At 44.4% G+C, this 22,885-nt stretch overlaps 1 protein-coding gene across 2 annotated transcripts; it reads left to right on the forward strand.

Moving 5' to 3' along the window:
- The first annotated feature begins 448 nt into the window (after nt 1–448).
- Nucleotides 449–22,529, forward strand: dgcr6 (DiGeorge syndrome critical region gene 6). 2 transcript variants are annotated; one of them, XM_070888036.1, is made up of 6 exons: nt 449–619; nt 11,713–11,897; nt 14,989–15,149; nt 15,962–16,062; nt 17,486–17,626; nt 21,977–22,529. In XM_070888036.1, exons 2-6 carry the CDS (start codon nt 11,788–11,790, stop codon nt 21,992–21,994), a joined length of 531 nt encoding a protein of 176 aa, XP_070744137.1. In that variant the 5' UTR covers nt 449–619; nt 11,713–11,787; the 3' UTR covers nt 21,995–22,529. The 2 variants fall into 2 exon arrangements, with proteins under 2 accessions (XP_070744137.1, XP_070744136.1); XM_070888035.1 differs by lacking the exon at nt 21,977–22,529 and adding an exon at nt 19,126–20,097.
- The last annotated feature ends 356 nt before the right edge of the window (nt 22,530–22,885 follow it).

The raw sequence follows: 22,885 nt of genomic DNA on the forward strand, positions 1-22,885 counted from the left end.
TAGGGAGGGAGTTGGAGAGCTTGGGGCCCAGGCAACAGAAGGCACGGCCACCGACGGTTGAGCGAGTATAATCAGGGATGCTCAGGAGGGCAGAATTAGAGGAGCGCCGACACCTCGGGGGGTTGTGGGGCTGGAGGAGGTTAGAGAGATAGGGAGGGGCGAGGCCATGGGGGGGGGGGGGGGATTTGTAAACAAGGATGAGGGACTGCCTCTATTCACCCCACAAAACATCTCCAGCAGGAGCTCAGCAGCTCGAGGAGTGGGCGAGAGAGAGAGAGGAAGAAATAAAACTACGTTCATTTTAAAGGGACTGCTGCTCTGCTTCCTCAGGCCGCCATCTTCACCGTTCACCTTCACCTGCCAGAAGCTTCTGGGCGGACGTCGGTTACGCGGTGACCTCACCTCAAAGCCCCGCCCACATCTGACGTGCTGCGTGCCGGCCCTCCGCCCCGCTGCGTGCCACACTCAAGATGGCGGCGGCCGCGGGACGGTTAAAGCTGTTGGGAAGCGCCTCTCGCTGCGGCGTTTAAAAAAAACATGTATTTAATACTTTAATCATCGATGTAACTGATGCATTTTTTGTCTGTGTGTGAAAGAGGAGTCGGCTTTCCCTTTTACGGTACAATATCACCCTCTTTTTGTGTGGCTTTAGTTTGAGGATTGAAATCAGAACATTAACGCGCACTTTTAAAGTTATTTCGGGAGGGGAGGGGAGGGGAGGGGAGGGGCGGGGTGGGGGTTTCTTGTTTGGTTTAATTGGCAGTAAGTGTGTTTGGGATATTGGTCTGCGGGCGCTGGGCAAACTCACTGACTCATCGCCCGCAATCAGCGTTACCAACCCTCCCGGATTGCCTTGAAGTCTCTGAATTCAACAACAACAACAACAACCTGTATTTATACAGCGCCTTTAACTTAGTGAAACGTCCCAAGGCGCTTCACAGGAGTATTACGCGATTAAAAAAAATTGACACCGAGCCCGCATGAGTAGAAATTAGGGCAGGTGGTCAAAAGCTTGGCCAAAGAGGTAGGTTTTAAGGAGGATAGTGAGGCGGAGAGGTGTTCCAGAGCTTGGAGGCCCAGGCAACACAAAGCACGGCCACCAATGTTTGATGGTTATAATTAGGGATGCTCAGGAGAGCAGAATTAGAGGAGTGCAAACATCTCGTGGGGTGGGTGGGGCTGGAGGAGATAGGGAGGGGCGAGGCCATGGAGGGATTTGAAAATTTTGAAATTGAGGCATTGCTTAACAGGAAGCCAATGGAGGTCAGCGAGCACTGGGGTAATGGATGAGCGGGACTTGGTGTGAGTTAGAGGCTATTGTGTGGGTGGGGGGGGAACTTAAAACAATCACTGTCACTAGAGGAAAAAGTACTAGGCAAACTAAAGGTGGACAAGTCCCCTGGACCTGATGATCTGCATCCTAGGGTCATAAAAGAAGTGGCTGCAGAGATAGTGGATGCATTGGTTGTAATCTACCAAAATTCCCAGGATTCTGGAGAGATCCCAAATGTAACGCCCCTATTTAAGAAAGAAAGGAGTGAGACAGAAAGCAGGCAACTATAGACCAGTTAGCCTACATCTGTTAATCGGAAAATGCTGGAGTCCATTATTAAGGAAGTAGTAGCTGGACATTTAGAAAATCATAATGCAGTCAAGCGGAGTCAGCATGGTTCTTTGAGGATGTAACGCGCAGGGTGATTAAAAGGAACCAGTAGGTGTCATGTGATTGGATTTCCAGAAGGCATTCGATAAAGTGCCACATAAAAGGTTACTGCACAAGATTAGAGCTCACAGGGTTGGGGGTAATATATTAGCATAGATAGGGGATTGGCTAACTAATAGAAAACAGAGTCAGGATAAATGGGTCATTTTCAGGTTGGCAAACTGTAACTAGTGGGATGCCACAGGGATCAGTGCTGGGGCCTCAAACTATTTACAATCTAAATGCCTTGGATGAAGGAATCGAGTGTAATGTAGCCAGATTTGCTGATACAAAGATAGGTGGGAAAGCACATTGTGAGGAGGATGCAAATAATCTGCAAAGGGATATAGATAGGCTAAGTGAGTGGGCAAAAAATTGGCAGATGGAGTATAATGTGGGAAAATGTGAGGTTATCCACTTTGGTAGGAAAATAAAAAAGCAAATTATAATTTAAATGGGGAGAGTTTACAAAATGCTGTGATACAGAGGGATTTGGAGGTCCTTGTACATGGAACTGAAAAAGTTAGCATGCAAGTACAGCAAGGTGATTAGGAAAGCAAATGGAATGTTGGCCTTTATTGCAAGGGGGATGGAGTATAAAAGTAAGGAAGTCCTGCTGCAACTGTACAGGACTTTAGTGAGGCCACACCAAGAGTACTGCATACAGTTTTGGTCTCATTTAATTAAGGAGGGATATACTTGCACTGGAGGCAGTTCAGAGAAGGTTCACGAGATTAATTCCTTCGATGAAGGGTTTGTCATATGAGCAGGTTGGGCCTATACTCATTGGAGTTTAGAAGACTGAGAGGTGATCTAATTGAAATGTATAAGATTCTGAGGGGGCTTGACCGGGTAGATGCAGGGAGGATGTTTCCTCTCGTGGGGGAATCTAGAACTAGGGGCATAGTTTCAGAATAATGGTTCGCGCATTTAAGACGGAGATGAGGAGGAATTTCTTCTTTCAGAGCATCGTGAATCTTTGGAATTCTCTACTGAATAAATTTTTAAGGTGGAGCTAGATAGATTTTTGAAGGATAAGTCGAGGGTTATGGGGAATGGGCATGGAAGTGGGGTTGAGGCCAAGATCAGATCAGCCATGATCTTACTGAATGGTAGAGCAGGCTCGAATTGCAAGATGGACTACTCCTGCTCCTATTTCTTATCTTCTTATGTAGGACACGGGCAGGTGAGTTTTGGATTCGCGATTAATCTCCTGGGTGCTGCTGCAAGAAACCCAGAGATAAATCATAGGGGCATTTAAACACAGTTTGCTTATTGTCAATTAACAGATATTGGAGATGGGGAGGGGTAAAAAAGGCTGTTTGACTGGTTGGAGGCAGGAGGTCATGCAATTCAAACCTCCAGGATGACATGCAATCCTACCTAGGAGTTGGTAACCCTACCCAGAATGTGAAACCAGGGCATGAATTCCCCAACTATAGATGGTGTGAAAGCCATTCAAAAAAAGGCCTGGGCACTGAGCTGTCCCTGACTCAACTGTGATGAGTGTAATAGTGTATATTCAACATGTGCCAGTTATAAGTGACGCACTTTCTGAAGTGTAGTCACTGTTGTAAGAAAAGGGGCAGTCAATTTGTGCACAGCAAGTGCCCACAAACAGCAATGAGATAGTGGAGGCTGAGGGAAGACATCATTGAGGTGTATAAAATCATGAGGGACCTAGATAGGTCCTTCCTATCCACTCTATATTTCCCTTAGCATAGAGATCACCTAACAGGGGGCATAGATTTAAAGTAATTGGTAGAAGAATTAGAGGGGAGTTGAGGAGAAATGTTTTCACCCAGAGGGTGGTGGGGGTCTGGAAGGGTGGTAGAGGCAGAAACCCTCATCACATTTAAAAAGTACTTGGATATGCACTTGGTGCTGTAACCTACAGGGCTACGACCCAAGAGCTAGAAAGTGGGATTAGGCTGGATAGCTCTTTTTCGGCTGGCACAGACATGATGGGCCGAAATGGCCTCCTTCTGTACTGTAGAATTCTATGATTCAATGAAACAGCAATAAGGTAATGAGCAGATAATCTGTTTGCATTGCAGGGAGTTGCAGTTCGGACACCCTTGATTAAATTATTCATATGTTTAAAATCTAGTTACACCAGTGTGGCCAGAATATTTGCATCCACTGGACATAGGATACCGTTTCCCATGAGACTGCTGGCAGGCCCAGAGGAATTCCAGTTTCGCTGGCTGCACAATTTTTAAAGTTTTCAGTTCGCACACTGAAACCCAACTTAATGTTAAGGCAAATAAAGCAACTCTATCAAGAGCAGCAAAGAGAACCAAAGGCGACATGAGGAAAAACTTTTTACGCAGCGAGGTCTGGAGTTCACTGCCTCAAAGGGTGACGGAGTGGGACTAGCTGAAGTGCTCTTGCAGAGAGCTGGCATGGGCTTGATAGGCCGAATATCATCCTCCTGTACTGTAACCATTCTATTGCTTTTTTCTGTAATTGTTTTTACCCTAAGCTGCAAAAATATCCACTTACACCTTCCTGTAGGTGTCACTAAATGTAAACCTTTTCTTCTTTTCGTCTTGTATTCCACTGCCTCTTTGATCACACCATCAGAGCCACCTTCAGGAGAAGTGAGAATTAAAATGTAGATCGTTGCCACGTTTACACGAGTCATTGGAGGACTGTCTTTACATTATTAGCTGCAAAACCGTAAATGTAAGTGCTTTTGGTAGCTCAGTAAACAAATCACTGCATGTTGAGGTACAGAACCAGACTGTCTTTCAGATGAGACGTTAAACCGAGGTCCCGTCTGCTCTCTCGGGTGGACATAAAAGATCTCATGGCAGTATTTCGAAGAAGAGCCAGGGGAGTTATCCCCGGTGTCCTGGGCCAATATTTATCCCTCAATCAACATAATATAAAAACAGATTATCCGGTCATTATCACATTGCTGTTTGTGGGAGCTTGCTGTGCGTAAACTGGCTGCCGCGTTTCCCACATTACAACAGTGACTACACTTCAAAGGTACTTCATTGGCTGTAAAACGATTTGAGATGTCCGGTGGTTGTGAAAGGCGCGATATAAATCCAAGTCTTTTTTTTTTATTGGAGCTGTACGTGCAGGCAACAAGTAAGGACCAAATTAAATTTTTTAGGGGGGTGTACGGCCGCTTTAAGTGGCTGCGCAGCCCATTCAAATTTTCACGTACGTGCGTTTTTTTCCATTTAAAAGCTGGTGTGTGGCCTGCGCAGGACCCCCAGACCGCCGCGCAGCTTAATGGGAGCATTGGTAGGGACAGATTGGGACTTGGTTTGAAGGCTAATTTCCTGTCGGCGCTTTGAGTCCAGCTTCACACATGCAGAATGACAAATTGAGTGAGGTATGGGAGGCCCCATAGAAGTTTTTTCAAAATTTGTTCTCTGGATATGGCCGACGCTGGCTAGGCTGTAATTATTCCCCATTTCTAGATGCCCTTGGAAGGCGGTGGCAGGCCATCTCCTTGAAATACTGCCGTATTTATGGTGATGCTGCTCCTGCAGTGATGCTCTATAGAGATTCTAGGATATTCACCCATCAACGATGAAGGAATGGCAATATATGGCCAAGTCAAGAATGGTATGTCACTTGGGGGTGATGGTTTTCCCACAGCTTTTGTTCTTCTTGGTGGTAGAGGTCATAGGGCAGGTACATGCTGCCAAAGTAACTTCGATACATTGCAGCGGTCTAACCTGTAGATTGTACATTCTGCAGCCTCAGTGTGCTGGCAGTGCAAAACTGGTGTTAAATGCTGAGAAAACTTTTAAATGTTGGTGTTCAGAGAGATTTGGTGTGCCCTTGTGCAAGAAACACAGAAAGCGAGCATGCAGGTACAGCAAGCAATAAGGAAGGCAATTGGCATGTTGGCCTTTATTGCAAGGGGTTGGAATAAGAGAGAAAGACAGACTTGAATTTATAAGCACCTTTCACAACTTCCGGACATCTCGAAGCACTTTACAATCAATTAATTACTTTTGGAGTGTAGTCACTGTTTTAATGTAGGAAATGTGGCAGCCAATAAGTATTTAAGAGTACAGGAGTAAGGAAGTCTTGATAGAATTGTACAGGGCCTTGATGAGACCACACCTGGAGTACTGTACACAGTTTTGCTCCCCTTATCTAAGGAAGGATATACTTGTCTTGGAGGCAGTGCAACAAAGGTTCACTAGATTGATTCCTGGGATGAGAGAATGTGTAGAATGGGCCAATACTCTCTGGCGTTTAGAAGAATGAGAGATGATCTCATTGAAACATACAAGATTCTGAAGGGGATTGACGGGGTAGATACTGAGAGGTTGTTTCCAATGGCTGGAGTGTCTAGAACCAGGGGGCACAGTCTCAGGATAAGGAGTAGGCCATTTAAGGCTGAGATGAGGAGGAATTTCTTTACTCAGAGGGTGTGAATCTTTGGAATTCTCTACACGAAAGGTTGTGGATGCTGAGTCATTGAGTATATTCAAGGCTGAGATCGATAGATGTTTGGACTCTGGGGGAATCGAGGGATATGGAGATCGGGCGGGAAAGTGGAGTTGAGGTAGAAGATCAACCATGATCTTATTGAATGGCGGAGCAGGCTCGAGGGGCCGCATGGCCTACTCCTGCTCCTATTTCTTATGTGGTGCAAGGGGTGGATGTTTAGTCCTCTGTCTTGGATGTTGCCGAGGTTCTTTAGCATTATTGCGGCTGCTCCCATCCAGGCGAGCAGTGAGCGTTCCATCAAACTGATTTGGGCCTTGTAGACGGGTGAGAGGCTTTGACGGATCTGGAGGTGAGCCACTTGATGCAGATTACCCTGCTCTTGAAGCCATGGTGTTCATATAGTTGATGCAGTTCAACTTCTGGTCAAAACTTCCAAGATGTTGATAGTGGGAGACTCAGCAATGCTGGTGCCATTGGTAGTCAAGGGGAGATGGCTGGGATTTCTTTTGTTCAAGATGGTCATTACTTGGCACTTAAATACTGTGAAAGTTAGCTGCCACTTGTCAGCCCAGCCTGGATGTTGCTTCAGGTCTGGCATAGCCTTTTGGTGGCTGCTGCTTTATTGAAGGAGTTGTGAATGGTGCTGAATACTATAGAATCATAAGAACATAAGAATTAGGAACAGGAGTAGGCCATCGAGCTCCTCGAGCCTGCTCCGCCATTCAACAAGATCATGGCTGATCTGATCCTGGACTCCGCTCCACTTACCCGCCCACTCCCCATAACCCTTAATTCCCTTATTGGTTAAAAATCTATCTATCTGTGACTTGAATACATTCAATGAGCTAGCCTCAACTGCTTCTTTGGGCAGAGAATTCCCAACTCTCTGGGAGAAGAAATTCCTTCTCAACTCGGTTTTAAATTGGCTCCCCCGTATTTTGAGGCTGTGCCCCCTAGTTCTAGTCTCCCCGACCAGTGGAAACAACCTCTCTGCCTCTATCTTGTCTATCCCTTTCATTATTTTAAATGTTTCTATAAGATCACCCCTCATCCTTCTGAACTCCAACGAGTAAAGACCTAGTCTACTCAATCTATCATCATAAGGTAACCCCCTCATCTCCGGAATCAGCCTAGTGAATCGTCTCTGTACCCCCTCCAAAGCCAGTATATCCTTCCTTAAGTAAGGTGACCAAAACTGCACGCAGTACTCCAGGTGCGGCCTCACCAATACCCTGTACAGTTGCAGAAGGTCCTCCCTGCTTTTGTACTCCATCCCTCTTGCAATGAAGGCCAACATTCCATTCGCCTTCCTGATTACTTGCTGCACCTGCAAACTAACTTTTTGGGATTCATACACAAGGACCCCCAGGTCCCTCTGCACCGCAGCATGTTGTAATTTTTCCCCATTCAAATAATATTCCCTTTTTCTGTTTTTTTTTCCCAAGGTGGATGACCTCACACTTTCCGACATTGTATTCCATCTGCCAAACCTTGGCCCATTCGCTTAACCTATCTAAATCTCTTTGCAGCCTCTCTGTGTCCTCTACACAACCCGCTTTCCCACTAATCTTTGTGTCATCTGCAAATTTTGTTACACTACACTCTGTCCCCTCTTCCAGGTCATCTATGTATATTGTAAACAGTTGTGGTCCCAGCACCGATCCCTGTGGCACACCACTAACCACCGATTTCCAACCCGAAAAGGACCCATTTATCCCGACTCTCTGCTTTCTGTTAGCCAGCCAATTCTCTATCCATGCTAATACATTTCCACTGACTCCGCGTACCTTTATCTTCTGCAATAACCTTTTGTGTAGCACCTTATCGAATGCCTTTTGAAAATCTAAATACACCACAACCATCGGTACACCTCTATCCACCATGCTCGTTATATCCTCAAAGAATTCCAGTAAATTGGTTAAACATGATTTCCCCTTCATGAATCCATGCTGCGTCTGCTTGATTGCACTATTCCTATCTAGATGTCCTGCTATTTCTTCCATAATAGTTTCAAGCATTTTCCCCACTACAGATGTTAAACTAACCGGCCTATAGTTACCTGCCTTTTGCCTGCCCCCTTTTTTAAACAGAGGCGTTACATTAGCTTTCCAATCCGCTGGTACCTCCCCAGAGTCCAGAGAATTTTGGTAGATTATAACGAATGCATCTGCTATAACTTCCGCCATCTCTTTTAATACCCTGGGATGCATTTCATCAGGACCGGGGGACTTGTCTACCTTGAGTCCCATTAGCCTGTCCAGCACTACCCCCTTAGTGATAGTGATTGTCTCCAGGTTCTCCCTTCCCACATTCCTGTGACAGCAATTTCTGGCATGGTTTCTGTGTCTTCCGCTGTGAAGACCGAAGCAAAATAATTGTTTACGGTCTCAGCCATTTCCACATTTCCCATTATTAAATCCCCCTTCTCATCTTCTAAGGGACCAACATTTACTTTAGTCACTCTTTTCCGTTTTATATATCTGTAAAAGCTTTTACTATCCGTTTTTATGTTTTGCGCAAGTTTACCGTCGTAATCTATCTTTCCTTTCTTTATTGCTTTCTTAGTCATTCTTTGCTGTCGTTTAAAATTTTCCCAATCTTCTATTTTCCCACTAACCTTGGCCACCTTATACGCATTGGTTTTTAATTTGATACTCTCCTTTATTTCCTTGGTTATCCACGGCTGGTTATCCCTTCTCTAACCGCCCTTCTTTTTCATTGGAATATATTTTTGTTGAGCATTATGAAAGAGCTCCTTAAAAGTCCTCCACTGTTCCTCAATTGTGCCACCGTTTAGTCTGTGTTTCCAGTCTACTTTAGCCAACTCTGCCCTCATCCCACTGTAGTCTCCTTTGTTTAAGCATAGTACGCTCGTTTGAGACACTACTTCCTCACCCTCAATCTGTATTACAAATTCAACCATACTGTGATCACTCATTCCTAGAGGATCTTGTACTAGGAGATTGTTTATTATTCCTGTCTCATTCCAGAGGACCAGATCTAAGATAGCTTGCTCCCTTGTAGGTTCTGTAACATACTGTTCTAAGAAACAATCCCATATGCATTCTATGAATTCCTCCTCCAGGCTACCTCGTGCGATTTGATTTGACCAGTCGATATGTAGGTTAAAATCCCCCATGATTACTGCCGTTTCTTTTTCACATACCTGCATTATTCCCTTGATTATTGCCCGCCCCACCGTGAAGTTATTATTTGGGGGCCTAAAAACTATGCCCACCAGTGATTTTTTTCCCCCTTACTATCTCTAATCTCCACCCACAATGATTCAACATTTTGTTCATTAGAGCCAATATCGTCTCTCACAACTGCCTTGATATCATCCTTTATTAACAGAGCTACCCCACCTCCTTTCCCTTCTTGTCTATCTTTCCGAATTGTCAGATACCCCTGTATGTTTAATTCCCAGTCTTGGCCACCCTGCGACCACGTTTCTGTAATGGCCACCAAATCATACCCATTGGTAATGATTTGTGCCGTCAACTCATTTACTTTATTTCGAATGCTGCGTGCGTTTAGGTAGAGTGTTTTAATACTAGTTTTTACACCATGATTTTTAGTTTTGACCCCTCCTGCAGTCTCTTTACAGTCAGTGGCCCTTTTAGTTTTTTGCCTTGGGTTTCTCTGCCCTCCACTTTTACTCATCTCCTTTCTGTCTTTTGCTTTTGTCTCCTTTTTGTTTCCCTCTGTCTCCCTGCATAGGTTCCCATCCCCCTGCCATATTAGTTTAACTCCTCCCTAACAGCACTAGCAAACACTCCCCCTAGGACATTGGTTCCGGTCCTGCTTAGGTGCAGACCGTCCGGTTTGTACTGGTCCCACCTCCCCCAGAACCGGTTCCAATGCCCCAGGAATTTGAATCTCTCCCTGCTGCACCACTGCTCAAGCCACATATTCATCTGAGCTATCCTGCGATTCCTACTCTGACTAGCACGTGGCACTGGTAGCAATCCCGAGATTACTACTTTTGAGGTCCTACGTTTTAATTTAGCTCCTAGCTCCTTAAATTCGTCTCGTAGGACCTCATCCCTTTTTTTACCTATATCGTTGGTACCAGTGTGCACCACGACAACTGGCTGTCCACCCTCCCTTTTCAGAATGTCCTGCACCCGCTCCGAGACATCCTTGACTCTTGCACCAGGGAGGCAACATACCATCCTGGAGTCTCGGTTGCGGCCGCAGAAACGCCTATCTATTCCCCTTACAATCGAATCCCCTATCACTATCGCTCTCCCACTCTTTTTCCTGCCCTTCTGTGCAGCAGAGCCAGCCACGGTGCCATGAACTTGGCTGCTGCTGTCATCCCCCTCAACAGTACTCAAAATGGTGTATCTGTTTTGCAGGGGGATGACCGCAGAGGACCCCTGCACTACCTTCCTTGCACTGCTCTTCCTGCTGGTCTTCCATTCCCTATCTGGCTGTGGACCCTTCACCTGCGGTAAGACCAACTCACTAAACGTAATATTCACGTCATTCTCAGCATCGTGGATGCTCCAGAGTGAATCCACCCTCAGCTCCAATTCCGCAACGCGGTCTGTTAGGAGCTGGAGGCGGATACACTTCCCGCACACGTAGTCGTCAGGGACACCAGAAGTGTCCCTGAGTTCCCACGTGGTACAGGAGGAGCATATCACGTGACCGAGCTCTCCTGCCATGACTTAACCCTTAGATACACTTAGATCATCACAGAATAGCCCCACTCCTGACCTTAAGAGCATAAAAATTAGGAGCAAGCGTAGGCCATACGGCCCCTTCAGCCTGCTCCGCCATTCAATAAGATCATGGCTAATCTTCGACCTCAAACTCCACTTTCCCGCCCGATCTCCATAATCCCTTGATTCCCCGGAGTCCAAAAATCTATCTTTCTCCGCCTTGAATATATTCAACAACCTTGTGACAGAGGTCATTGAGGAAGTAGCTGAAGATGGTTGGACCGAGAGCGATTCCCTGAGGAACTATTGCTGTGGTGACTGGCCTTTGACAAACACAACCATTTGCCTTTGTCAGGTGTAACTCTGGCCACATGTTGGTTTTTCCTCTTTGGTCTCTACTGACTTCAATTTTGCTGAGACTCCTTGGGGTGCTGCCTTCATGTTAAGGGCAGCGACCCTCACCTTTATCCTGCATTTTAGTGTGCATTGTTACCTTTAGGAGAGGGAGGCAAGGGAAATAAATGTAACTCCCAGTACATGGATGGCATGTGACTTAAATGGTGATGCAATGCCTGATCTGACAGTTGACTTAATAGCTGTTTAAGGTACTGGATAGTGTGGGTAAAAAGCCAAGTGGTTTGAAACTGAAAGGAAAGTTCTTCCCCTTGGGTCTCTGTGCATTACACAGTTCTTGGCCAACAGTAGAATGGATGCATACATCCAGTTCCAAGTATTATAGTGACAATAGAGTGCAAATATGTAATTAAATCAAGTGTCAAATTCACTTGTATCAGATGGGAAAAGATAATCTACTTTTGTAACAGTTTGTGCCAAGACACGTCTCTGACATTGTGCATTCTAGCTACATTGTTCATGTTATCTTTAGAACTGATTATTAAATCTCTGTTTTAGGAGAGGAGGCTCCTAGTTGAAAGGAAGAAGTATTTTGCTACCGGAGTGATCTTATCGTCAGACATCCGTTCGAAGATGAATAAAAACATTGGGATATATGAAGATCCAGCGGATATCGCTAAACAGCAGGAGCAGCATTACCACCTTCTCTCTCAGCTACAGAATCTAGTCAAAGACTTATCAAGGTAGCAGAATGCGGAATTCAAACATTCTGAGTCTCAATTTGCAGGCTATTCCTGCAATCATAGAAAATTAGGAATCAGAAGGAGGCCATACGGCCCAACGTGTCTGTACCGGTCGAAAAAGAGTTACCCAGCCTAATCCCACCTTCCAGCACTAGGTCCGTGGCCCTGTAGGTTACGGCTCTTTAAGTGCATATCCAAATACCTTTTTTAAAATGTGATGAGGATTTCTGCCTCTACCACCCTCTCAGGCAGTGAGTTCCAGACCCCCACCACCCCCGGGTGAAGAATTGTTTCCTCATCTCCCCTCTAATCCTTCTACCAACTGCTTTAAATCTATGTCCACCCTGGTTATTGACCCCTCTGCTAAGGGAAACAGGTCCTTCCTGTGCACTCTATCTAGGCCCCTCATAATTTCATACACCTCAATTAAATCTTCTCTCGCCCTCTTCAGTTCCAAGGAAAACAACCCCAGCCTATCCAATCTTGCTGAAAATACCTAAACTCTGAATAATGAACTATTTTGTACTTGAATAACGTGCTATAAATCTGTAATTTATGCATTATTTATTTTAAATGACATATACAATTCAGCTACTTCACATTCGAAATTGGCCAACAAAGCCTGGAATTGGAGATTGATTTTTTTTTTAAAGAATAAAGTACCCAAGCATCTATTTTATGAGGCGAGAAAGGTGATGCACAATTAAATTACATGTTGGCACTTTTCAGCTCTGGATTTTTGAATCCTGTTTTATACACTTAGCAGAAGTATTCATAAATGTTGTCCATTGTCCCATCATGCGAGTCGGTTTAAAGTCGAGGCCTAATTGGTCATGGTTTTCAGAGCAATGAATCCCTTTTAGAATCTGCAACAAGATCAGTTCAGTATTAATGACTTGGATGAAGTGACCGAGTGTAATGACCAAGTGTGCTGACAATACAAAACTCAGTGGGACAGTAAGCTGTGGGAAGGACACACACAGCCTGCAAAGGGATATAGACAGGTTAAGTGGATGGGCAATAATGTGGGGAAATGAGAGGTTATTTACTTTGGTAGGAAGAATAGAAAAACAAAATATTTTTTTAAATGGAGAGAAGCTTTTAGATGTTGGTGTTCAGAGAGATTTGGGTGTCCTCGTACAGGAGACACAGAAAATTAGCATGCAGGTACAGCAAACAATTGTTCAGGCAAATGGCATGTTGGCCTTTATTGCGAGGGGGTTGGAGGACAAGAGTAAGGAAGTCTTTCACCAATTGTACAGGACCTTGGTGTGACCACACCTGGAGTACTGTGCACAGTTTTGGTTTCTTATCTGAGAAATGACATACTTGCCTTGGAGGCGGTACAATGAAGATCAGCCATGATCTTATTGAATGGCAGAGCAGGCTCGAGGGGCCGTACGGCCTACTCTTGCTCCTATTTCTTATGTTCAGTCATCAAACCTAAAATTCTTCCCTATCCCCGAAGCTTGCCACCCTCACAAGTGCAGAATACCTTGTCACCTGAAGATAGCTATTTTTTGTTTTAATTGCGGCCATTTTGGTTGGAAATAATTTAATTATTTGGAGTATTTAACAGGCCCATCCCCAACTAGTGCCCTTGAATTGAATTATATCTTCCACTCCAGAATGTTGATTCCAATACTCGATAATTATCATCGGAAATCATCCCCTGCACCCTGGGTGAATCTAGGGTGGAGAGTGTTGGACGGAGTAGTTCCGCCAAATAGATTTCTTAGTTACTTCATGGACTCCAAGACTACCCGTGTTTCATATCCACACAGAGTAGTGTGCGAGGTTTCAGCCCCCGTTCCATTATTTGAAGGGGCTGCTCCTCAACGTCTGGCTGCAAGTTTGTCCCATGCTCCTGATCTTTGGCCACTCAGTGCAAGGGTCAGGCAAGTCGGAGGATCTCTTCTTGGGTCTGCTCCTGGGCCTGGCCAAAGTGGCCATCCACAGGTCCTGGTTGAACGCAGATAGTGGGGGGTGGTCGCTCTGGCTGTGTATCTTCCACAGCTTTGTCCGTGCCCGGGTGACCCTGGAGAAGGAGCACGCGGTGTCCGCTGGTGCGCTTGAGGCATTCCGCGACTGGTGGGCACCGCACTGACTGGTGTGTTTGGTGGATAGGGAAAACTATATTATTTAAGGTAGAAGTTTCCTTTGTTTTTGCTTTTTATTAGTTGTGCCCCTCTAAAAAGGCAGCCCAATTCCTAGGGTTTTCTCCTTATTGTTTTAATTAAGAGGTATCTGTGGAGAAAACAAACAAGTTATCTTTTCAGGGCAGAAACCTCATCAGAACTGGAAAAGAATTACAGAGGAGCGGCATTTAAAAAGGAATAGAGCAATGGGAATGGAGAGGGAAATTCGCACAGACACAGACGCACGTTTTATTTTGTTCCGTATAGTCTCCTGTTACTATCAGTTTAACTATCTCCTGGTTTTCAATAAGCACTTTACAAGTCATTTCACTTACCCTCTCTCGTGCTTTTTTCCTTTGTTTTTTTATTCTGTTTTCAATTGCACTTTTTACCAGCTGTGATGAAAGGCCTACTTTGCCAGCTGTGGCTCAGTGGGTAGCACTCTCGCCTCTGGGTCAGAAAGTCGTTGGTTCAAGTCCCACTCCAGAGACTTGAACACACTAGGCTGACATTCCAGTGCAGTGCTGAGGGAATGCTGCACTGTTGGAGATGCCATTTTTCGGATGAAACATTAAACCGAGGCCCCATCTGCTCTCTCAGGTGGATGTAAAAGATCCCATGGCACTATTTCGAAGAAAAGCAAGGGAGTTATCCCCAGTGTCCTGACCAATATTTATCCCTCAATCAACCTCACTAAAACCAGATTATTTGGTCATTATCACATTGCTATTTGCGGGAGCTTGCAGTGCGCAAATTGGCTGCTGCGTTTCCCACATTACAGCAGTGACTACACGCCAAAAGTACTTCATTGACTGCAAAGCGCTTTGAGACGTCCAGTGGTCGTGAAAGGCGCTATATAAAAGTCTTTCGTTTACTCTTGAAATGTTAACTTAGCTGTATTTCCACAGATCCTGACTAATCTGATATTAGCTTTCATGTAATGCTTTTTTTAGCTCGTGCCAGCAGCGATTGTCCTATGATATACTAAGTAACCTGGCCTTGGCTTTGATTGATGGCACAGTCTTTGAGATTGTGCAGGGCTTGCTTGAGATTCAGCACCTGACTGAGAAAAATCTCTACAACCAGCGTCTGAAGTTGCACAGTGAACACAGAGGTAGGACTGCTGTGGGGGTAACAGGTTGGGAACTGGGCTTTATAGTGGGTGAAAAGGAGGGGAGGGATTTAAACTTTTTCTTAAAATGTCGTTCTGCACATCAGCAGCAAGTGAACGTTAATTGGCAGGAACCACCAACATTCCGAAAAGTTAATTTTTTTGTATGGTGGGACTGAAATATTGGCACAGTGTTTTGGATGACCAGTCTGCTGCGTTGCGGCAGTGAGGGATTCAGGTCTGCGTTCCATCACGTGTGAGAGAGTCTCCACTGGGTGCATTGTTGCACCCTTCCTGGTGCCCAATGTGAGCACAGTAGAAGCAGAGCCCTGGGCACAGCTCAGTTGGCAAGCCTGTAACAGGGAGCGAGGATGCCCAACTGGCAAATCATTTTCTGCTGTTCAGTGCAAATTTAAAACAACAACAACTTGCATTTGCATAGTGCCTTTAACACAGTAAAAACATCCCAAGGTGCTTTGCAGGAGCATTATCGGACAACACCTGACACTGAGCCACACAAGGCGACATTAGGACAGATACGATTGCACTGGTTATGGTGCACTACTGGGTTTTATTTAATTTTTAAGGCAGGCCTTGCAATGTCCACTTGAGCGCTTGAGGCGTTCCGCGACCGGTGGCCACTGCCGGGGCTAGCGTGTTTGGTGGTTGGGAAAATTATATTATTTAAGGTATAAGTTTCCTTTGATTTTGCATTTCACAAGTTGATCTTGAAACAACTATCCTCCCCTTCAAAAACAAAAATTTCTGTTGAAATAGGTTATATTTTAGAAGATTTAATTCGTATTGCCCTTCAGCCCTTAAACAGGAGCTGCTGAGAAAACACAAGGAGGCACAGCAGGACTGCAAGGCTCACAACCTCGCTGTGCTCAGAGCAGCACAGCAAAGGGAGCTCGAGGTAAGAGCCTCAAGTTAAACTGCTTTCACGATGACTTTAATCCTTTTGCCAAGCTGTTCTGATTATCTAAAGTCACCGCTTTCAGCGCAGCACCAAGGATTTACCAGGGATTTGCTTTTTTAATTCATGAGTTGTAATCAGTTTCCGAACATAACCTTTGGGAAATGGTGTGTGTATATGTGAAGTGGTAACTTTAAGGTAATATATATAAAACATCCAGGGTAATAAGCGCCTCTCCCGATCTCTCTAAACTCCTCCTCTAAACTCAATTGCCCCCCCCCCCGCCCCCGGAGATGTCTGCGCTCCTCTAATTTTGCCCTCCTGCGCATTTCTGATTATAATTGTTCCACGATTGGTGGCCGTGCCTTCTGTTGCCTAGGCAAAAGCAAAATACTGCGGATGCTGGAAATCTGAAATAAACACAAAAAAAATGCTGGAAATACTCAGCAGGTCAGGCAGCATCTGCAGAGAGAAAAAGTGAGATTAACAGAGATTCTGATGAGAGGTCAACAACCCAAAACCTGAACTCTGTTTCTCTCCCCACAGATGCTGCCTGACCTGCTCAGTATATCCAGCATTTTGTGTTTGTGTTACTGTATTGAGTATGTTCAGATTTGCACACTTACAACCTGAAACTTGGCTTTCAAGTGGTCATGAGCAGAGAGCTGGCTCCAGTATGTCAAGGACTTAAAATCTATACCGGTGCTGGGAGGGGGAATCTGACCATTGCAAGACACCAGGGAAATGGGCAAATATAACTTTGCCCCACCCAAGGCTGCTAAGGTTGCATGACTTGACAGGACTGAATTGTGTCTTGTGTCTAAATAAAAAACCGTCTTCCTTTACCATCAGTGTAGATTTAGAGTCCTCAGCATTGAAGCACTGACCACACTCGGATCAGCTCCACTGGGCAGGCCACATAGTCCGCATGCCAGACATGAGACTCCCAAAGCAAGTGCTCTACTTGGAGCTCCTTCATGGCAAACGAGCCAAAGGTGGGCAGCGGAAACGCTACAAGGACACCCTCAAAGCCTCCCTGATAAAGTGCAACATCCCCACTGACACCTGGGAGTCCCTGGTCCAAGACTGCCCTAAGTGGAGGAAGTGCATCCGAGAGGGCGCTGAGCACCTCGAGTCTCAACGCCGAGAGCGTGCAGAAATCAGTGCAGACAGCGGAAAGAGCGTGCAGCAAACCTGTCCCACCCACCCCTTCCCTCAACCACTATCTGTCCCACCTGTGACCTGAGTCTTTGGCTCTTGTATTGGACTGTTCAGCCACCAAAGAACTCACTTCAGGAGTGGAAACAAGTCTTCCTCGATCCCAAGGGACTGCCTATGATGATGATTAAGATTTGGGGTAGAGCCAGCGATTGTTGTTTCCTCCATTCCTTCATCTGTCTGAAGCTCTGTCACTGTTTTCTAGGCCTTGGAGCAGAGAGTTAAGGAGGAGCAAAGGATGATGGATGAGAAGATAGTCTTGGAGCTGGATCAGAAGGTGATCGACCAACAGAACACCCTGGAGAAGGCTGGTGTTCCCGGATTTTACATTACTACAAACCCTCAGGTGAATCCATTCATAAAGATGTATACAGTGTAATCTTTTTTGTGCCTTCACTTTTTTTTCTGTGGTTCATTGTTTGCCAATTGTATTTTACAACAAAAAGGTTTTGAGCTACATTCACCATTACACTTCCAAACCTGATTAAGCCTCAACCCCAATCACTTTCCTCAGCTACCAGCAGTATACAGGTATTGCTTGCTTGTGAATTTCGGTGGGGAGGAGCACTCCAGAAAACAGCAGGATGTGCAACCCTGCTGAGGGAGCTTGCTATCCGGGCTTGATGGGCCTATATTACGGAACTGCATATCCATAGAAGCAACACCACAAGAAATCCACCAGTGTAAATGCATGTGATATTCATGTTCTTTCGGAATTCTACTTTCAAAAGCAACAGTGTTGCCTCTACTTTCCTAATGGCAGCAAGGTTATCCTATGCAGTGAAATGGTTGAGCCATACAGAGAAAGAAGTAAAGAAAGAAGAAAGACTTGCATTTCTGTAGCGCCTTTCACGACCACTGGATGTCTCAAATCGCTTTACAGCCGATGAAGTACTTTTGGAGTGTAGTCACTGTTGTAATGTGGGAAATGCAGCAGCCAACTTGCGCACAGTAAGCTCCCACAAACAGAAATCTGATAATATAGATAATAGAGCTGAAATTTGCTGAGTTAGCCGATGCCAATAGCAATGCTACAATTGGTCCCATTGCCCCTAAGTTAGGATGGGAGGCAATTAGCCTGGGTTTGCACTCTTTCTTGCTATTGAGCAACCCTTTGCAGGAAGTGCAGATATATGTGGAGAGGATCTAGGCTTAGTTGGGATGCTTCCCTATGGTCCAGCAGCCTGTCGATATTCAAGCCAATGTTACAGGGGGACCACCTGCTGCAGTCAGGCCAATAGATGAATGGCTGCTTGCAACATTGGGTGTCGGGACTCCGCCCACGTGATGTGGTTTTGTTGGGAGACTTGTAAGATCTAAACTTCTACCCTAAAATTAAACTGATGGTAAAGGAAGGAGTTTTTTTTTAGATACAAGGTATAGTTAAGTCCTGTCAAGTCATGCCTTTGTTCATACAACCTTTTAAAAAGGAATTGGATAAATTCTTTGAGAAAAAAATTGCAGGGATATGGGGAAAGTGGGACTAACTGGATTGCTCTTCGAAAAAGCTGGCGCAGACTGAATGGGTCAAATGGCCTCTTGTGGTACTGTTCTATGGTTCTCTGGAACAAGAAATTCTGACCTTGATGGGTGTTTAGGGAAACTTTCAATAGTCCGAGATTTAAATCAAGATTTGTTAAGTATATTGTAGGCTAAGATCAATAGATTTTTGGACTCTAGGGGAATCAAGACATGGAAATCGGGCAGGAAAGTGGAGTTGAGGTCGAAGACCAGCCATGATCTACTTGAATGGCGGAACAGGCTTGAGGGGCCATATGGCCGACTCCTGCTCCTAATTCTTTTATTCTTGTGTTCTAAATACTTTCATTACGCTTTATCTTACAGGAGCTGACTTTACAGATGAATTTGCTGGAACTGATCTTAAAAATGCAGCAGAAAGCATCTGAATCGGGGAGCTGCTGATGGAGCAGTGTGGGTGGGGGTGGGGGAGGGTAGTCTAGTTCAGAAAACGCACATGAGAACCGACCAGCTCAACTAGGACATTTCCAGAGGCAAAACTAAAAGCTTTATGCACCGTCCGGGCTTGTCAAGTGCGAGTTGTACAGGAAGCCCTGACACTCCTGGTGGCCGGCTAAACAGAGAGGTTCTTGTATCTGTCAACTTGGATCGTGTCAAATGTCAAATCATTGCATGTTACATAAATGATGAGTGCTGGATTATAAAAGAGATTGCAGTTCCTGTACACCAGTTTGGTTCAAATAAGAACATAAGAAATAGGAGAAGGAGTAGATCATACGGACCCTCGCGCCTGCTCCGCCAATAAATGAGATCGTGGCTGATCTGATCTTGGCCTCAACTCCACATACCCGCCCGCTTCTCATAGCCCTATAGTTCAAAGGTTGCAAATTGTATCGGTGTTTTAATTTTCTCCCCTTTTATCTAAAGTAGATTTTTTTTTAAAAAGGGGGTATGTTCAACTTACATAGTACATTTGCAGGACTTTTTGAAAACTTTCATTGTTTCTCCTTGAATGTGGTTGGCAAGACTCTGAGACTGGTATCAAGAGCCTTATTGACTGAACGACATCCTTTGTGCAGTCTTTTCTTTTTGTGTTATGCAAGTTGACCACAAGTATTTGAGAGGAGCCTCGTAAATGAATGCACAAAGCGCATTACTTTGTGACGCTCTAACCAGAGAACTGTTTTTGTGCTGAAGGTAAGGAATTCAAGAGAATGAAACACTGACGAGTGAAAGTTGTAATTCTCGCCATTGCCAAGGTATTAATTTTGTTCTGGATTCCCTGAGATTATGTGTAATTATTGTTTAAAAAAAATAAAATCTCAATGTATAACTTAATGTTACACGCTGTGGGTTTTGTGGGTGAGAATCTTTAGCTTTTTGTCGTACGTAGCTTCTGTGATGTCACCAGAACCTGGGCCCCCAAGTGTCTCAATTATTTTACACAAGTATTATCAGTTAATTAAAAATCCGGAAAATGACTTGTAATGTGGAGGGAGATGAGGTCAAATCACCAGAAGGCAATTGAGACCTGTGGCTACTTTACCAAGGCCACTCAGTGAGCGACCACACTCCTTATTCTCCACAGTTTAAATTCAGAAAGCATCTTGACATATCAGTGTTGTGTATTTTTAATTTGGTTCGTTTTATATCTGTAATATGATTCAATAATTGAACAGTCACATTGCTTTTCACACAGTTCAATAAAGTTTCTATTTTTTCAATTCTATTTAAAATCCTATTCCTGTTGTACTCTGCTGTCTTGAATCAAATTTGTTCGGTCAATGCGTTCACTGTACTGCTCTTTTTGATAAGTAGAATCACGAGAATGCTGTGTCCAATTTGCTGTTTATCATTGATTTTAGAGTTTAAAAAAAAAAGCCATAATTGCAAATTGAAGTACCCAGATTTGTATAGTAATATAACTCGGTGCATGTGAGATTTTAAAGCAGTTTTCACTGTGCCTGGTTTTGAGAACTTTAAATATTAAAATCACTTCCTGTAACACCTGGAATGTAATATCCGCATTCACTTCTAATGTTCCTGGGGAGGGGAGGGAGGGGTGTTTCTCATTCGCTTTCAGGAGTTGCCGTTCATATTGTAACAGTCTTGTATTGCCGGGTGACCCTTCATTCGCAGGGTTTAAAAATATATATTATCTTCGGAGTAACCAGAAACAACTAGTCGGGGGCAGGTGTCATCAAACCGATCCTGATAGTTCCCCAAAGAACTTGTGCCTAGATACCACAGCAAAAGGCCAAAAGCTTCCAATAGATTAAATCCCCATTGATTCTGTATTTGAACTTTATCTTACAACAATGCTGATTGGCAGAGAATTCTTCTGGTAGGCAAAGTAGTCTGTAGCCCTTTAAGAACATAATTAGGAGCAGGAGTAGGATATATAGCAACTCTAATCTGCTCCACCATTCAATAAGATCAAGGGGTATGGAGAGAAAGCAGGAAAGGGGTACTGAAGGAATGATCAGCCATGATCTTATTGAATGGCGGTGCAGGCTCGAAGGGCCGAATGGCCTACTGCACCTATTTTTCTATGTTTCTATGACTGATCTTCCATCTCGACTCCACTTTCCCATCCTATCCCTTGATTCCCTTAGTGTCCAAAAATCTATTGACCTCAAGTCTTGAATACACAGCCCTCTGGGGTAGAGGATTCCAAAGATTCATCATCCTCTGAGTGAAGAAATTTCTCCTCATCTCAGTCGAAATGGCTGACCCCTTATTCTGAGACTCTGATCTCTAGTTCTAGACTCTTCAACCAGGGAGAAACATCCTCCCTGCATCTACCCTGTCTAGCCCTGGTATTTACGGCAAAACTCCACCAATTGCTTGACATGTCATTGAATGTCGATGAATAGTTTGATAGTGAGCTCCCATTTTCACGAGGCTAATGGCACAAATCATCCAGCAATTTGTGGCAACTTGCAACTCATTGCGTGTCTTCTTTGCCATAAATTGCCGGGTTTTTTACACATTAATAACGCCAGCTGCCGTGAGCTCACCATTATTTCTCCAGCAATCTCTGGGCCAATGCAAGTTCTGAATTGAACAGGAACATTAAATTTATTTTATTGACCAATCACTTGTTGAAAAGTCAGATTGAGAGTTCGATACCATAAACCTAGTTCAACAGAATAAGCTTGTAAAACGCCTGAGGCGCAAACCTGTACAAACAAGTTTGAAATGTCATCTCTTCCAGGTCCTGAATTGTTTCTAAAACTCTCGGGCTTCAGCCACAGTCGAGGTGAAAGAGCTACAATGCGTACTCGGATATGAACTTTCAAAAGTCTTTCGACAAGATGCCACATGGTAGAGATGTAGAGGGGCATGGTTTGAGAGGTCACACATGGAAATGTACAAGTGGACATGGATTTAAAAACAAAACATTTTAGGAACAGGAAAAGGATATATATGGCCTTTAGGTTGAGCTCAAATCCATCTTCTCGCCTTGTCCCTCTTTTTTTTAATTCAGAAATGTGTCTAGCTGTCTATCTGTTGGACTCACTTATATATGTGCTTTATTGGCTTTGCATATTTGTTTTATTAGTTGTGCATGATCTCTGCTTTTTGAATCCATGTAAAGCAACACCACGCATACCAATAGCATTCATTGCAATCATTCTGTGCTCCACGAATAATAACAGTCTCTCCCTTTTTCTCCCCTGGTCACACATTCTTGAAATTGGTCCAATATTTTATTTTTAAAATACTAATATATGTGATTGCCTCATGTTTTTTCTGCTTGTATTAAACTTGACTAGACTATAGATTTCAGGTATGTCTCCAGAGTTTTTTTTTTAAATACCTGTAGTAGACTTCTGTTTTCCATATTCTAATCGAGAATCTCGCCAGAATATAGTAAATTTAAAAAAATTTAAGCTTTCCTAATTTTGATGTCCACATCCTCTTAAAACGCTTCAGTATTGCTGCACTGGTTTGTGATGGAGGAGCGGTGAGAGATCGTGCCGGAGGTGCGACGGGGCCCAGGGGCAGCACAGGCCAGCCTACACTGCGATAAGTGTGTGTGCACTAGGTCTCCAGTTGTCCTGGTTAACCCTTGCCACTGGATAAAGGCCTAGCTCTGTCAAGCACATCAGCCACCACACAG

Source organism: Pristiophorus japonicus, chromosome 8 (genome assembly GCF_044704955.1).
Source record: "Pristiophorus japonicus isolate sPriJap1 chromosome 8, sPriJap1.hap1, whole genome shotgun sequence".
Lineage (NCBI taxonomy): Eukaryota > Metazoa > Chordata > Chondrichthyes > Pristiophoridae > Pristiophorus > Pristiophorus japonicus.